The sequence below is a fragment of the Lissotriton vulgaris genome, chromosome 8 (genome assembly GCF_964263255.1).
Source record: "Lissotriton vulgaris chromosome 8, aLisVul1.2, whole genome shotgun sequence".
Lineage (NCBI taxonomy): Eukaryota > Metazoa > Chordata > Amphibia > Caudata > Salamandridae > Lissotriton > Lissotriton vulgaris.
In genome coordinates, this window is record NC_141696.1 from 591343001 (window position 1) to 591360083 (window position 17083).

The 17083-nt window shown below is 41.8% G+C and overlaps 1 protein-coding gene across 1 annotated transcript in view; it reads right to left on the reverse strand.

The window, feature by feature from the left end:
* Window positions 1-2308: 2308 nt before the first annotated feature.
* CPOX (coproporphyrinogen oxidase) overlaps window positions 2309-17083 on the reverse strand; it is a 128755-nt gene continuing 113980 nt past the window's right edge. The window contains exons 6-7 of the mRNA XM_086934430.1: window positions 8105-8209; window positions 2309-3482 (exon numbers count right to left, since the gene is read on the reverse strand). Of these exons, the coding sequence (XP_086790556.1) occupies window positions 3395-3482; window positions 8105-8209 (193 nt within the window). The 3' untranslated portion in view covers window positions 2309-3394. The remainder of the gene's footprint in view (window positions 3483-8104; window positions 8210-17083) is intronic.

Sequence of the window (17083 nt, forward strand, 5' to 3'; positions counted from 1 at the left end):
GTACGACTTGTCTTTCCCCTCCACCCTCTGCTACTACTACTGTGCTATTATCTGTTGGCTCTTCCAATTTCTTAGAGGTTGTTCATTTGGAGTTTCTGCCATCAACTAGCGTCTGCCATTCTGGCTGCATGAACCATGCTGAACTCTTTATTTCAACATATAATTTATCCCAGCACCCCAAAATTGTCTACTTCAAGTCATTTCGGAAGAAACCTTTGCTTGATGGCAAGAATGTGGACAACTACAGACTATTGTTAACAGGCCCCTGTTGTATAAACTACCTGGAAGGGACACCTTCCAGCAATTGTATTGTATTGTATTGTATATTGGATTTATATAGCGCTTATCACCCAGGGGTCTCTGAGCGCTTGCCTTGGGAACCCGTCCTGGCTTTTCCCTGTGAGATAGCCCCTACAGGGCATCCCCAAGGTGAAAGCCAGGCATCCCGCCACGGGGGGCCGTTGTGTAGATTAAGCAAGCTTAATGCCCAGAGTTGCAGAGTGTGAACCCATGATTAGGTCAGGCACCGAAGCGAGAATTATTGAGTCCGTGGACATTTGAGCTCAAGACCCTGCCGCGTCGGGAATTGAACCCTATTTCCGGGTTTGACCTCTGCTTCAGGGTCTGCCTGCTCTAACCAGTGAGCCACAATTCTCCACCAATTCAATCATTAACATCATAATCTTAAAATCTATGTTGAGGAGAATAGAGCTGCTGCTATCATTCTGCTTCAGCTATCAGCAGTTTTTCAAATGGGTCATGACACGTCACTCCTCCTTAGTCTATAAGACGTGGGTGTTCAAGACATTTGAATATCTTTCTTCCTGAACGATAGACCCCAAATTATCGCCACACCAAACTGGTTATCTTTACCATGACCTCTCACATGCTATCTTGCAGGAATCTGCCACTGTGTTATCCTATCTACTGTATATCTCAAGCATCTCTCCAGACCGAATATTTTGGTTTGACCTACCATAATTATGGTAAATAATCTTTTAATTAGAAATACAGGTGCGCGTGATTCTTCAGTGCTAGGGTCCAATCTCATCACAATCAACAACAGAATGACCTGAAACCACCTGAAGCTCAACACCAGCAAACAAACTTCTGACTGGAGGATTTTAACATTTGTTGCCTGCAGTTTGTGACTTTCGAGCTAGGGACCCTGTAAACTCAACAGTATTTGAGTCATCTTTTATACTGACCTATCCCTTGGACCTCAAATGAACTGGTTACCCAGTTTTCCTTATATCATATTAGACTACTTATGTGATTGTATTCCCAAATTAGGTAAAAGTCGTTCTTGCAGACTGCATTAATGGTCTTGTATACAAAACAATATTTCCAGCATTAACTGCAAATGGTGTAGAAGACAGAAGCAAGGCCTGTTGTCTAAGGGGATCAGGACGTTCGACAAAGTTGGCAAACATGAAAAGAATACAACTGAGCTCATAAGTGGTTTAATTTACAGGAAGGGTATACAAACACACCTTGTTATGTCCCTTGGAAGGTCGGATGGGAACAAAGAGTCCTAGATATAGACTGCAGCACCTTTACAGTTATTCTTATCTTGTGGACCACGAAAGACGAAAGGTGTGTGATCGATTAAGAAGAAAAGCCTTGGTATGGGCAGAATCACATAGGTTAATGGAATATTTGAAAGTTTTTTTTACACAAGGCCTGTCTTCAAATAAAGGGGTTACCGTGAACAGGCGTCAATATAGCCAAGGGACAATGGAAGGTACATGAAATATATTTAAAAAAAACAATGCAATTAAAGGCATGTTTGGACCTTCATTATTATTCTAGATTAAGGGCATACAAGGAAGGTAGGGGAGTCAGCTCTTGATACGATGATATACATTCTGTGGCCAACTTCAGTACGTTGGAACATTGGTTATCCAATTTCAAGGAACTAGAAGAGCGAAGTAAATATCAGCAAAAGAATACAAGAAAATACTTAAGTGTTGTGTGTTACATCGCTTGTTAGAAATTTGCTAGGGGTGACAGAAGCAAGTTCCTATCCACACTGTACAGAGGGAAATAGGGAGCAGGCTAGGATATACATCTGCGCAGACATAAGTTTTTCTACATACAGTACGCACAGGCATAAGTGGTACCAGCAGGGAAATCTATTTTCAAACTATGAAAGAAGATTACCATTGGACCACTGAGAGAAAATGTAGATGGGAATCAGAACAGCTTAGGAGGTCAACATTTTAGACATTACGTACATATATAGATACTCAATTTGTCCAAGCCCATAATTCACCAATGCTTTCTATTTAGAATTATAAGGAAGACGTTTGGTGTGCACATCACATTTATTTTTGGAAGGCGCATATACGCATTTATTTTAGTCAGCAGTCAGCAGTAAATAACAATGTAATGCAACATTTCACAAAAAAAATGCAATAGCAATTAAAACACTGAAATGCCTATATAGTTTATAAAGTGAGGAAAAAAAGTTTTTCTATCATCTCAAATTTTAAAGCCGCACTGGTAACGTGATCTTAAACCTGCTGATTATAAAAAACATTTTTGATCATATTAGTCCCGTACGCACACTTCAATGGCATAAAATGATTTAATGATCGACAAGTAGAAAAATATATTTGAATTTCTATTACACAACTATTGCATAGAATCAATGAAAGTAGTTTCATATAATAAATATTACAAATTCCTGTACAACAGCCCATGTAGATTGTAAACCATTAAACTGTTGCCAAAGCCCACTTTGAAAATGGACACATTCCATAATTCACCATGCTTACCCAAAGAAGCTATGAACTGCAAAAATCTGAGACCCAAGTGCACTTAAAGATGGAATGTTTGCCCAAGTCTGCACGGAGAAGCACGGAGAAAAAATAATCAAATTGCTATTAGGACGGCTCCTGTGGGAGGCTACTGCACATCGAGCAAGGCAAACGATGACAGCAACACTTGCCACAACAAAGTAATACCAATTCACATCTCCCTGGAATCATGTAGTTAAAGGATACTATAAACTGACCATAAAAAAATGCTGCTAACTTCGCAAGCAACTTCAATCTCATTTTGAGGATAAGGCATTAAAATAGGTTTATGTACAGAATTTTGCACAGCAATAGCTGGAGAATCAAGAAAATCTCTAGTATTAGTTTTCAAATTCAGTCTACACTGTAACACACAACATGTAAACACTTTACTGTACGTATTCTTCTTTCCACCCAGTAAATAGACTTGACAATGGATGTGAAAACCCAAACTATTTCCATTTGTTAAGGCGTGTAAGTGTTCATCACAAAGATGGTGTCCCAACATCTAGTGGCAATTATCCGATAGGCAGTATCTGATAATCCTTAGCAGCTGGCAGAAGACAAAGTAACTCATTTGGTCATAGGGTTGGTCAATGCACCCAGTCTACAGGATGGCGCAAGACTTCAAGAATTTCAGCTTCCTTAGAATTCTTCGGTGGTATGTGCATGTACTCCCATCTATAGCAGAATAAGAAACGAAAACATACAATTATGTCAATAAACTCCCACAGAAAGGAACGAAAAGTCAATAAAATGAAAAAAATCATCTATTTCAGTCAAAGACATATGTCACAGAAGGATTGTTTTAGTAGGAAATTAGATTAGGCTTTTACAAAATGGGATATCGTTTTGCATCTTCCATACTCTTCTAGTAATCAATATAATAAAAATGCTTGGACGACAGGGCGCTCTTGATTTGGTCACCGGCTCTGCAAAAAAACAAAATTCAATGACGAATGAAAGAAATTGTGGCCCAGATAACTTTGGCTATAAACAACTAGTGATGTGTTAGATATGGATGTAAAGTTGTGGATCGAAGCTCATGCTAATCCATTTTCTTCCTTAGAGCCCACCAATATTCAGTCTAAAATCTTCTCATTGTCCTATTGTGGTCTACTCAATCCCTATTCTGTCAGGATTTGTAATCTTCTGCACTGCATATGTATCATGTTACCAAATTTTCTAATCTCTCATCTGATTTAATATGCCAACGCATCTGCTGTAAACAAGCCCTAATTAAACCACTCCTAAAAAAAAAAAATTCTACAGCGATCTCTCAGTCCTTATAAATGTTTGGCCAATCTCTCTTCAACTGCAACGTCATAAAATAATTTAATCTTTTGTAATCTAACTCTCAGCTCATCTAAAAGATATAGAAAACTTAAACTCTCACCCTTCAAGTTTCATAGCGAAGTTAGGCACTGAAACCATCTTGGTGTTAGTCCTCAACAACATTTAATGCAACAAGATGCAGTACAGGGTTGCTCTCATAATGCTCGACTTCTCTGCAGCTTGGGAAACACTCCCTTCTGACTGATTGCCAGAGCAGAAGGCAGGGCCCTTGAGTGATTTAAATAATTTCTAACTAATCGTTTCTAGGCAGTTTCCCCCCTTTTGGTTATGAATTTAAACCTCATACGTGCAAAGACTCTTAAGGTGTCTCACTGAATCAAACCCTTTTCAAAATGTATGTTGCCCTGCTGGCTTCTCCCATTAAGACCGTAGCTTTTTAGGTCTCGCCTGAGCCAGTGCATTCGCTGCGATGGCGTGACATTTAGTGAGTGGGTTTTCAAAAGTGCGACCGGGCGGCATAGAGCGTGCAGTTACGTGCAGTTACGTGCACAATGACGAGCAGAGGCGTCATTCTGGCTTTCCGCTTTCCTCATGGTGCGCGCACATCGCACACCACTCGCCAGCCTGCTTTCACTTTTCCCGGCGAGCGTGCACCACTCGCGTCCTTTTTTTTTAGCGCGCGTGCGCACACAACTCCCAGGCTTGTCCTCAAAAGGATTCCTGATTAGGCTTGGTTATTACATACTTATGGGTATTTAACCCTCTCTTTCCTTTTGTCTTCATGCAGTTCATTGTTTGTTTACTATTGTCAAGCTGTAAATGTTTTTTTGGCTTACGCTACCATGTTTTTTTTGCATCGCCTGCACTACTCTGATCAGCGCGCCGGTTTCAAAAGCAGTGGCCCCCACTGGATTTCCTGCAGCCCCTTCACGGCTCGGTGGCACATGGCATTTGGTTAAAAAAACAAGCCTTCCCCTGCTCTTTGTTTTGCCTGCGTGTTCTTGTCCCAGGCTCCCAGCTGAAGCCTTTGATGTGGGTGCAGGCCGCCCTTTTGTGCGCCTATGGTTTCTCATCTCTTCCTAGCAGTACGGCTCGCAGAAGGGGAGCCCTGCTCCCTACAGGGGTGAGGAAAAGTTCATCAGCACAGCACGGAGGCTTTCTTTGCTTTCGCATTTGGACAGTTAGTACGCCTTTATGGCCTCTATGGTACATTCCCCATCTGCCGCATCACCACATGGCCTCTCTCTAGCCTCGCTCTCCATGATCTCACGGGCGGTGTCTCCTGCATTCACTTGACCAGAAACGCACGTCTTTAATCACACCCTCTGCTCCGCCTTCCAGCTTCTTTCCCTGGGCAAAGCTCAAATTGAACCATTACATAAAATATAGCTGTTCTTTAGTAGATACATCTGCCACCATATGGATTTAAGGGTTTAAGTGGTAAACTGGAATGTTGACCAAGGTTCTCTGTTGATTATTTCATCTTTGTATCTTGCGTTCCATATCATGCAATGATGTCAGAACCTCAGGCAAAAATACATTGTGTCTTTTGGACGCTCCCTTTCAGCAAATTCTTTTAGGGCTTTCATTTGTTCCATTCTAGTGCTCTCTTTTGGCCTTTTGAGATTGCTCCAGAAGACAGGCGCCTTCACTGGCTTTAATGTGACTCTAGCCCTGCTCTGAACTCCTTACACAATCTTTTGACCACCAGTGTCTATCCTGTATTTTATTTCTTGCCACTCTTCGATCAATCCCTCACACAATCCCACTCTTGATGACCTTCTGGATGGGATCAAAGAACTTTCTTTGGCCAAAACGTAATACCAGTCCCAGGCGCAACAAATATTTGCATTTGCAATGCAATAGGTCTCACATTTATGCGAGTTTGAGCTATTGACATTGCATATAACAATGCCTTCTATTTTTAAAACATAAATAAAAGGCATTGTCATTCACAATGCCAATAGCTTAAACTCGCGTAGATGTGAGACCTATTGCATTGCAAATGCTTGTTTCTTTTGTTTGCTGAAGAAACCTAACTTATTCTTAGACTTGATGGAAACAGTTCCATCGTGCAGGATCAGTTTAAATACTGTATAGTAGCCATTGCAAAGTGGATAAATACCAACCATCTCAGACATGACTTATCCAAGAATGAAACACTAATTTTGGGCCTGTAGCCTTCAGGAATTCGTATTATTGGCATTGTGAATGAAGATCCCCCATCACCTGTGTAGGCAGCCAAGAATCTTGGTGCCTCTATGATACAAATCTCTCTTCTAAGCTTTACATTCTAAACTAATGTCTTTGTTATTTTCTACCCAACATCTCTTAAAATAAAAAAAGCTTGTTGCTTCTTCCCCTTTGCCACTGTAAAACCATAGTAACCTACTGTAATTTCTTGACTGGGCTACCATAATTCTCTTTTCATCAGTCTTCCTAAAGTTACCTCAAATGTCTTATGTTTCCACAGAATGTGGCTGCAAGCCTTATTGTCAAAAACTTTAAATGTTGCCACATCTCTCCCCATCATGCCACCCTTCACTGGTTTCCCATAGAATTTGTTTGCTGGTTTAGGGCTATCTGCCTGTGTCATTTGGCCGTTTATCTTTCCAGTCTGGCTAATCTGCAAAATCTCCACATTAAATCACCCTTGCAAGACTTGTACGCTCTGCCACTGCCAACCTTCCAGTAGTTTATTGTATTTGATGTTCCAGAAAGGTTGTTTATTCTGCTCAGTTTCTCACTGCAAAATTCTGGCAATCCCTCCCACCCTTTACTTCGGGCTACTGAGTAGTATAGTACCTTCAGGAAACTGCTGAAAACATGCCCTTTCTCGATTCACTTTTCCTCTTTTTTTCTGCTACTAGGCAAAGTTCAATATAGTAAAATGGTATAAAGATTCTGATGAATAAGGGCTTTTGGGGCTTACAGACGTTATGTATATTGCCAAAGTGATAGCAGCACATATACACAGATTGAATAAGTGTTTAACTGTTGACATTCAAAAGCTTAAATACTTAGGGCCCGATGTAGGTAATCTCGATTTACCTACTCTTAAATACCGAATCATACCGATTCGGTATTTAAGAGTAGGTAAATGGGATGTAGATAATTTCTATTTTAAAATTACCGAATCGGTAAGATTCGTTAATTACCGAATCGGTATTTACCGATTCGGTAATTGCCTTTCATTCCTATGGGCCTCTAGGCCCATAGGAATGAATGTCAATTACCGAATCGGTAAATACTGATTCGCTAATTGGGGCAAACATTGAGGGTGGCAGGGTGTCACTTTGACACCCTGTTGCACCCCTCAATCGTGTATGGGTGCACATGTTGCAGACATACATGTCCTAAGGGCATGTATGTCTGCAACATGGCAGCGTTTGAAAAGCAAAAAAAATGCTTTTTCAAGGCTTTTTATTATTTACCACCAACTTCTAGTTGGTGGTAAATAACGAATTCTGAAAGCCCTGTAGCACTGATTACAGTGCTCTACCTACATCGCAAAATACAGATTCGGTAATTTTACTGATTCTGTAATTTTACCGATTCGGTAAAATTACCGAATCTGTATTTTAGGTGGCCCTACATCTCATTTTCCAAATACCGGTCAGTAACGGCCGAAATTACCGAATTTCGGCCGTTAACGACCTTATTTGCCTACCTACATCTGGCCCTTAGCCATTAAACCGGTTGCCCAAAGCCTGTTTCTGGTCTACTTTTGGGATCTCCTTTACAATAAAGCACCAAATGGACACTGTATAAAATAGATCTAGACTGCGGACTATGGGATTGGAACGTTTTGATAACATTTGCGGTCAGTGGTGGTTACTGTAAAATGCGTTTATGTGTGGCTATCAAAAACAAAAATTATGTGTTTATTCCTTCATTGCCTAAACAGTGTTGGGCTACTGAAAATGCTAGTAAATACAAAGGAGGATGGGTACAGACATAAAACGATGTATTGGATGTAATTTCAGTTAATAATCACTGAATCTTACCTTGCAGTCAGTGGCAAGGACATAAGTATACTTTCGATCCTGGACCCTGAAGTTGCAAGGCCAAACTTAGTACCTCGATCATAGACCAGATTAAACTCAACGTACCTGGAAATGAGAGGTTTAATTGTTAATATGCAACACACCACAACAAACATAAGAGACAGTTTCTGATTATCCTCGTCTTAAAATGAAGCAGGTATCCGGAAATTGGGTAGTTTTGTAATCTCATATAACATGCTCAATTTGTAAAGTCTAAGAATGTACATTGGTTATATTACCCAAGCTAGAATGCATTAAGGCACCTACCTTTGTGATTGCAAAGCCTTTTATTCACAAAATCACAGCGTTTGCAGGTATAAAATACCCTTTTGCTATTTACAAAAGCTCTTTTACGAGTAGTAAAATTCTTTCTGACTCTTTAACACAGGTTTTGCAGCATGGTCTGAAAGGGGCCTCGCCCACCTACCTGCAATTGGGGAAAAAATAAGTTATTTACCTGTAACTGCGGTTATCCACTATTGGTATCTTTCATAAATTCTCATGCTTGAATCTTTCCCAGTCGTCAAGATGGGAGTCCAACAGTAAAATATTCAAGCAGTGCTTTAAAAGTAATGTAATGGCCTAAAGCCGTGTCAATAGTAGCCTGCCTATGTCCTTTTTAGGTTTCGCCTCGCAATCCGCTGCGCAGCAGCGTTCGCGCAGGGCGAAAACTTGTTTACCAGTATGGACAAAAGTCCCGCCTCTCTGTTCCATTGGCTAGCTCCATAAATGGAAGCTAGCCATTGGAAGAGAGAGGCGTCAGTCATTCTGCGAGGCGACTCGTGGGCGTTCCTGAGATTTTTTCTCATCCAGCCCCTTTTATCACATCAGTGCGGCGGTGGGCGGGGTTTATTTCTTTGGTCGTCCACGTTTCTTTTGGTCATTCCGCGGCCGACCGCCGCCTGAGGAAGTCCAGGTGAGTGCTTTTGATTGTGGCCGTTCCCGCCGCCCCCTCTCCCGCTGTCCGTGTGCCCATTCCCGCCGCCCCCCCTCCCGCTGTTCGTGTGCCCGTTCCCGCATCCCCCCTCCCGCTGTCCGTGCCTTTCCCGCCCCCTCCCGCTGTCCGTGCCTTGCCCGTCCCCCCTCCCGCTGTCCGTGCCTTTACCGCCCCCCTCCCGCTGTCCGTGCCTTTACTGCCCTCCCTCCCGCTGTCCGTGCCTTTCCTAGTTAATATTTCAGTCAAGACTCAAACACAAATCAGATCTATTAGCCTTGTCAGTGCTTGTTGAACCAGTTCCAATGTATTTGATAATCTTAACATCAGTGGATGTCCTACACTTTACCAGGAGGTGCACATTTTGTGGTGTAAATAAACAGTATGGGAAGGTGAGTCGGCCATTACCCTTCCCCAGGTCAAGCCCACATTCCTCCACAACTCCAGTTGTACTTCATTCACAACACATCTCAGCGTGGTTCAAGTGTGAATGTTTCCAAGTGGGCATGCATACCACCTGCTCACAGAGAAACCTTTGCTGCTGAAGGTGGCAATTCAGTTTCTCAGCCCTTAGCCCATCAGGTGGTAGACAAGCTAGATTCCTCTGTATCAACCCCTGCACAAGTACACAAGGAATTCATTCGCCCATAAATACAGCCGCAAACAACGTAGACACGTGGAAAAAAGACTTTGGTGCGAGTTGGTTTTGACAGGGACTTTTTAAATCAATCAAATAACTAAGCATGTAATAAAACACACACTTCTTCTGCGAATGAACTGCCAGGAGATTGACAAGATGCATTAAATCCTTCTCAAAACAGTGAAGCCACAAAACACAGAGCAGCCACGGACTTCTCACATGAGGCTCTGAGGTTGAACCGGTCGCTTAGGTTCCCTGGCAGGTCATCACCGTACGGTTTCCTTTCACAACCATTCCTGGTAAACATTTATGAAAGGATAATTCGCCCGTCCATCAAAAGGCCCCCTTAGGTTCCCGGGCGGAATATAAGACGCGCAGCTCGCCCGCACACGAGGGAGCCTGCTGAGGTGAGCATCAGAGAGGGAAAAAAAAGTAGTTGAACGTCAGCACCACCCTGGAGGCACGAGGCGCTGCATCTTCACAGCACCCGACCAGGGGGCACACATGCCTGAGCGGTGACCTTTCGCAGCAGCACCACAGATCATCCCTGTTGACGGAGGAGGCAAGTAAGGACAACAAGGGACACCCGACTCACAAAGAACCAGGGTACCTAAGCTTGCACACGTAAACCGCTAATTCCAATTAAAGTTTAGTCCAGAGGTTTTCATTCTGTTAAACACACAGCATGTCAGTCAAGTTAGACGGTATCGCAGGGACGTACTCTTCTGCTCTTTCTTTAACGTGCCTTTTAAACGTTTTGTACTATGGTTTTAATTAACTACACAATATATTTTCGTACTACTGGTACAGCATGTGTTGCACGTCAATCTTATACACATTTTTTTAGTGGAATGTCTTCCTTTTTCGTACTCGCTCTTGCATGCACCCACCTATTTCTTGTGGCCGGAGGGACTCTTCCCGGTGGTTGCTATCGCAGGCCCGTTGCCCTTTCTCCTTACGTGCTCTGCACTTTGTAATGTTGTATAGGAAGCTGCATGTGCAAGCTCTTGATATTGGAGTGCTCGATACTTGTGTCTTTAATGTCGAATTGCTTACTGTATCGCGTATGTGTCACCATTTAGCCACAAACATAAATGTTTCAGGTTTGTATATTTGCATCAATAAATGTACAGATATTTCCACCATCCTTTTTATAAATCATATACGCTTTGTGCGAAAGTCCGTCCCTGCGCCATGGCAGAAGCATTTGTGTTTCCTTTCAACAAATGGCTGCGTAGTCCTTTCGCTAAATGTCATTCACCCACCTTAATTTGTGTAGTTATTGGTACTGTGATAACTATATGTTTCTTCTTCAGGGATGCAAAAGACGCTGTATATAGGCGCGATGGCTACGACTGTGACTGCAGTGTGCTAGGGAGTGCAGAGTGACTGCAGAGTGCTGGGGAGTGCTAGGGAGTGCAGAGTGCTAGGGAGTGCAGAGTGCTAGGGAGTGCAGAGTGACTGCAGAGTGACTAGGAAGTGCAGAGTGACTAGGAAGTGCAGAGTGACTAGGGAGTGCAGAGTGCAAGGGAGTGCAGAGTGCAAGGGAGTGCAGAGTGCAAGGGAGTGCAGAGTGCAAGGGAGTGCAGAGTGCAAGGGAGTGCAGAGTGCAAGGGAGTGCAGAGTGCAAGGGAGTGCAGAGTGCAAGGGAGTGCAGAGTGCAAGGGAGTGCAGAGTGACTGCAGAGTACTAGGGAGTGCTGGGGAGTGCAGAGTGACTGGGGAGTGCAGAGTGACTGGGGAGTGCAGCGGAGTGCAGAGTGACTGGGGAGTGCAGAGTGACTGGGGAGTGCAGAGTGACTGGGGAGTGCAGAGTGACTAGGGACTACAGAGTGACTAGGTAGTGCAGAGTGACTAGGGAGTGCAGAGTGACTAGGGAGTGCAGAGTGACTAGGGAGTGCAGAGTGACTAGGGAGTGCAGAGTGACTAGGGAGTGCAGAGTGACTAGGGAGTGCTGGGGAGTGCAGAGTGCTGGGGAGTGCAGAGTGCTAGGGAGTGCAGAGTGCTAGGGAGTGCAGAGTGCTAGGGAGTGCTAGGGAGGGTTAGGGAGTGCTAGGGAGTGCAGAGTGCTAGGGAGTGCAGAGTGCTAGGGAGTGCAGAGTGACTAGGGAGTGCTATGGAGTGCTAGGGACTGCAGAGATGAAGCTAATGACAATGTAAATGACAATGCCATTTATTTATCTGTTTTCAAAACCAACACATAAATACAAATTTAGTCATTTACAATGCCAATAGCTCTAACTTTTCCAAAGGCGAAACTATTGCATTGTAAATGCTTGTTAAAAAAGGACCTAATGTTGGAACCCAACCAATCAGCTGTTAGCACCCTCTAGAATACTCTCAGCAGAGGCAGATCCTCTCAGATTTTCTAAGCACAAGTGGGAAGTAAGAGTCCCAAACTTTTAAGAGAACTGAGGGTGGGTTGCATGTGAATCTATGAAAGATACCAAAACTCGATAACCGCAGTTACAGGTAACATATTTTCTGATCCAGTATTGGGGTACCTTTCATACATTCAGATGCTTGAATCATAATAGCAAGCAGTACCCAGAATCGTACTGTCGTTAGAGGAAGGAGGGAGACCTGTAAATCACAAACCCCCAGGTTACTGAAATATAACAGTGATATTTGTAACCATGCATATACTCTTTCACATACTGAACAGCTTTAAAAAGATGTCTAAAAACATGTAACCCTAAAATACTTATAATATTTAAGATGTATCCAATAAAGTGTTTAGAAGAATACAATAGAATAATTATAACACTGTTTAGCTTTCAGCGTTATACAAAAACTTACATTAGCGACAGATAGCAATCAGAGTGTTAAGAATATATATCACACAAGTTTGCCACAAGTGGGAGCACCCTCCAGGAACATACTCCATACAGCGAGAGGAACAAACATCTTTCACCTGCCACTGCCATCCAAGTAACGGGCTGAACGAGTTTCGAATATTCTTTCTTGATCACAAGCCCACAGCAAAGGAAAGAGCAACAAACAGTTTAGAGAGCACCTGTGCTTTATTGAAGAGTCTCGCCCTCCTGAGCGTGTGCTACCGCCCTAATAGGCGTGCGTGGCAAAGCCCTCTGGTATTTGGAGTCTCTATACAAAAACAATATATAAAGTGCCAAGTGGTTGTTGTTGACTTCCCAAGGTTAATGCAAATAAAATCCCCAGTGAGTTGACGGCATCTGACTTGCCGAATGTGCTGTTCATACAAAATCACTCACATAAGGATAGTTAGGTTCCATGAATGCGCAAATAGTTATAAATGCTAGCATCCACTTTTACACGTCGGGCAGCTCCCGCAGCTTGACAAAAGCCGCTTTAATCCATCACACAAGTTTGCTACAAGTGGGATCGCCCTCCCAGAACATACTCCACAGTGAGAGGAACAAATATCTTTCGCCTGCCACTGCCATCCAAGTAACGGGCTTAACGTGATTATATGATTATATATATATATATATATATATATATATATATATATATATATATATATATATATATATATATATATATATATATATATATATATATATATATATATATATTTTACCTACTGGCGGTCGCCAGTAGGTATATATAGTTAGAATTTTCAAAAATCCCATAGAGAAAAAATCCTATGTCTAATAACTTTGGCGTTTGTGGACGGAATTGGCTGAAATTTTCAGGAAAATGGAACATTTTGTTTCTGAGCAGCCCCTGACAATTTGGGGGGGTTTCATCAAGGGGGGGCCGAGAAAAAAGGGGGGTCCCAAAACGCGTTTTTCCCATGTTAATTTCCATAGGGCGGTTGGCCTCACTTTTAGCTCGAACGGCTGAATGGATTTGCACGAAACTTGGCAAAATTGTAGGGACTGTTAGCCCGATGTGCCTTTGCTAGGTCTCAATATATGTGCTCCAGTGGATTTTGAGTAATTTAGGTTCAAAAAAAGATATATATCTGGGCGGAGCCTAACCACACATCTGATCTGATTGGCTGTCAGCACTTCATCCAAGAAGTGTTGGCAGCCATCTTGGGACCAATATACATGATAGCACCTCATTAAAAAGCATTGTAGTTAATAGAGGGTTTTAGGACTTTAGTTACATTATAAATCATTTGTTGATGGTACCATACTCGTTTTAGGAATTGTGGTGGGTTCTAAGGTGATTTTACCATGTGAAAAAACCTTCTGCTGTGATATCATGAATATTGTTTGAAAGAAAACTAATATCTCATGATTTTCCCACAGTGGTTTGGAAGGGGATCTATAAGCTAAACTGAAAGCATATTTTCTGTAAATTCACATTATCTTTCTCAGTCATGTGAAAATGAAGTCTGACATTCTCAGTAAAACATAAACATCCAACAAGGACAGAGACTGTCAGTTGATTCCTTTGTGTTCTACTGCAGCCTCCTAGAGTGTTCTAAAGAACAACTAGAGCGCTAACAGTCCTACTTATTACAAAGGTATGGCACACCTGAAGCCATCTTGATTGGAATAAAGTGGTAACTCTTAAAACATTTAATTTAAAAAGAAACAACATGAGGGGTATATTTTGCCATAGAAAGTATGATTAGTGCTGAAGAATGAAAAATTAGGGCACATTTTGAGTGACTTCTCAAATCCTTTTCTATTTCATTAAAACATTCTGACATGCAGTCTCCCAAAATGGCCACCAGAGACAAAAGAGCCCAAATGTAGCCCAAATATCACCCAGATGTAGCCCAAGTATAGCCCAATGACAGAATGTCCCAGAGTGTTCTAAAGAACAACTAGAGCGCTAACAGTCCTACTTATTACAAAGGTATGGCACACCTGAAGCCATCTTGATTGGAATATAGTGGTAACTCTTAAAACATTTAATTTAAAAAGAAACAACATGAGGGGGTATATTTTGCCATAGAAAGTATGATTAGTGCTGCAGAATGAAAAATTAGGGCACATTTTGAGTGACTTCTCAAATCCTTTTCTATTTCATTAAAACATTCTGACATGCAGTCTCCCAAAATGGCCACCAGAGACAAAAGAGCCCAAATATCACCCAGATGTAGCCCAGGTATAGCCCAATGACAGAATGTCCCAGAGTGTTCTAAAGAACAACTAGAGCGCTAACAGTCTTACTTATGACAAAAGTATGGCACACCAGAAGCCATCTTGATTGGAATGAAGTGGTAAGTCTGAAAACACTCAATTTAAAAAGGAACAACATGAGGGGGTTAATTTTGCCATAGAAAGTATGATTAGTGCTTCAGAAAGAAAAATTAGGGATCATTTTGAGTGACTTCTCAAATCCTCTTCTATTTCATTAAAAAAATTCTGACATGCAGACTGAAACATGCACTTTGAATACCAGCAGCAGACGTCCCTGGTGAGCAGTAGCTTTACTACAGTGATCTAATGTGCAACTAGAGTGCTAACATTCAGAATTTATGGCAAATGTGTGACACATCTGAATGCCTTCTTGATGGAACCAAAGTAAACAAGCATTGAAAATGCAATAGATCTCGCCCTCGTTTAAGTTAAAGCCATTCTGTTTGTAATGAGGTGGCTTTTTAGCTTTGCTTTTATTAGTGTTTTTTCAACTTTCATGTAAATAACATGCATCTGTATGCATATAAGTATATGTATGCATGCATTTATGTTTGTATTTATATAGATATACAGATGATATATGTATGTATATATATATATATTCACTGAAAAAACCATAGGCTATAGACCATATATAGTTAGGAATTAGCATTTACAAAACCTTGAAAATTCACTGAAAAAACCATAGGTTATAGACCATATATTAATTAATTAATTGTGTGCTTATATAGCGCAGGAATCACTCCCGAAGGGGTACCTCCGCGCTTCGACCGCTGCGAAACCCTTCCTGGCTTCCCTGAGAGATGGTCCCTTAATGGGTATTTCCAGGGTGAGACCAGGCATCCCCAGCAGTCTGGTGGGGCCGTTAGTGAAGATGAGGCAAGCTAGTGCCCAGAGTTGCCGAGTGTGATCGCTGATCAGAGTGGGCACCGAGGCGAGAGAATTATCGAGTCCGCTGACCCTGGTCCAGAAACCTGCCGCGTCGGGAATCGAACCCTGGTCCCGGGCCGTCCTCTGCTCTCGGGTCTGCCGCCTCTAACCAGTGAGCCACACTACTTCACACCAGTGAGCCACACTACTTCATACTATATAGTTAGGAATTAGCATTTACAAAACCTTGAAAATTCACTGAAAAAACCATAGGTTATAGACCATATATAGTTAGGAATTCGCATTTACAAAACCTTATTTTACTCACACAAAACCATTGAAATTCCATATATAGTTAGTTGCACTAACTATATATTGCGCACCCGCAATCCACTGCTGATGATGTCACATATTACATCATTCATGACATGGTCAGTGACATCACTGATGACATCACTGATGACATCTCAAATGACATCTCAAATGACATCACTGATGACATCACTGATGACATCTCATTTGACATTACTGATCACATCACTGATGATATCATTCATGTGATAATACGATGAACCTCTTCAGACTCGAATATAACCTTAGATACAATCAGTGTAAACAGACACTCACAGACTGTCACTCATCCATGGAGTTACTCACAAACCTAGTCAGTCATGCAAAGAATCAATCACACCTCCATTCCCTCAACTATACAGTTATACAAACTTTACTTATTCAAACATATACTAACACATATTTACTCTCTTAAACAATCCGTGATACAAGTTCACAATGATCCATACAGCCACTCACACATTCACAGGCTCTTATGCACAGTTATTTATATATGTCAACTCTCACATGTACTGTGTTTTACATATGTACTTACTTTGACATGTAGCACTGAGATATCCATTCACTCACCAATACACTCATGCACACAGTCAACCGCCCATACAGCTGTTTCCACATGCACTTTTGAAACCATACATCTAGTGAATCAACTGCTCACACATCTATGCACAGAGTCATACACCTCCCAGCCACCCACACACACACTCAGTCTCCCATACAAATACTTGGGCAACCAATCAATAACCCATATAGTTACTCATATAGCTACTTATCAACACATGCAACAGTTTACAGAACAACAGACATAATGATGCACAAATTAAGACAGTTTAGTCACTAACCCACGCACTCAGTGAGACACATTTATTCACTCACTCATACAGTCAGTCATGCACTTACTAAATCCTTCATCCAGACACTTATACATCCACTCATTCTTCAATATGTAAGACATATTTTAACTTTACAGGAACATACAGTCACTGGATGTTGTCATCAGTGATGTCATTTGAGATGTCATCAGTGATGTCATCAGTGATGTCACTGATCATGTCATGAATG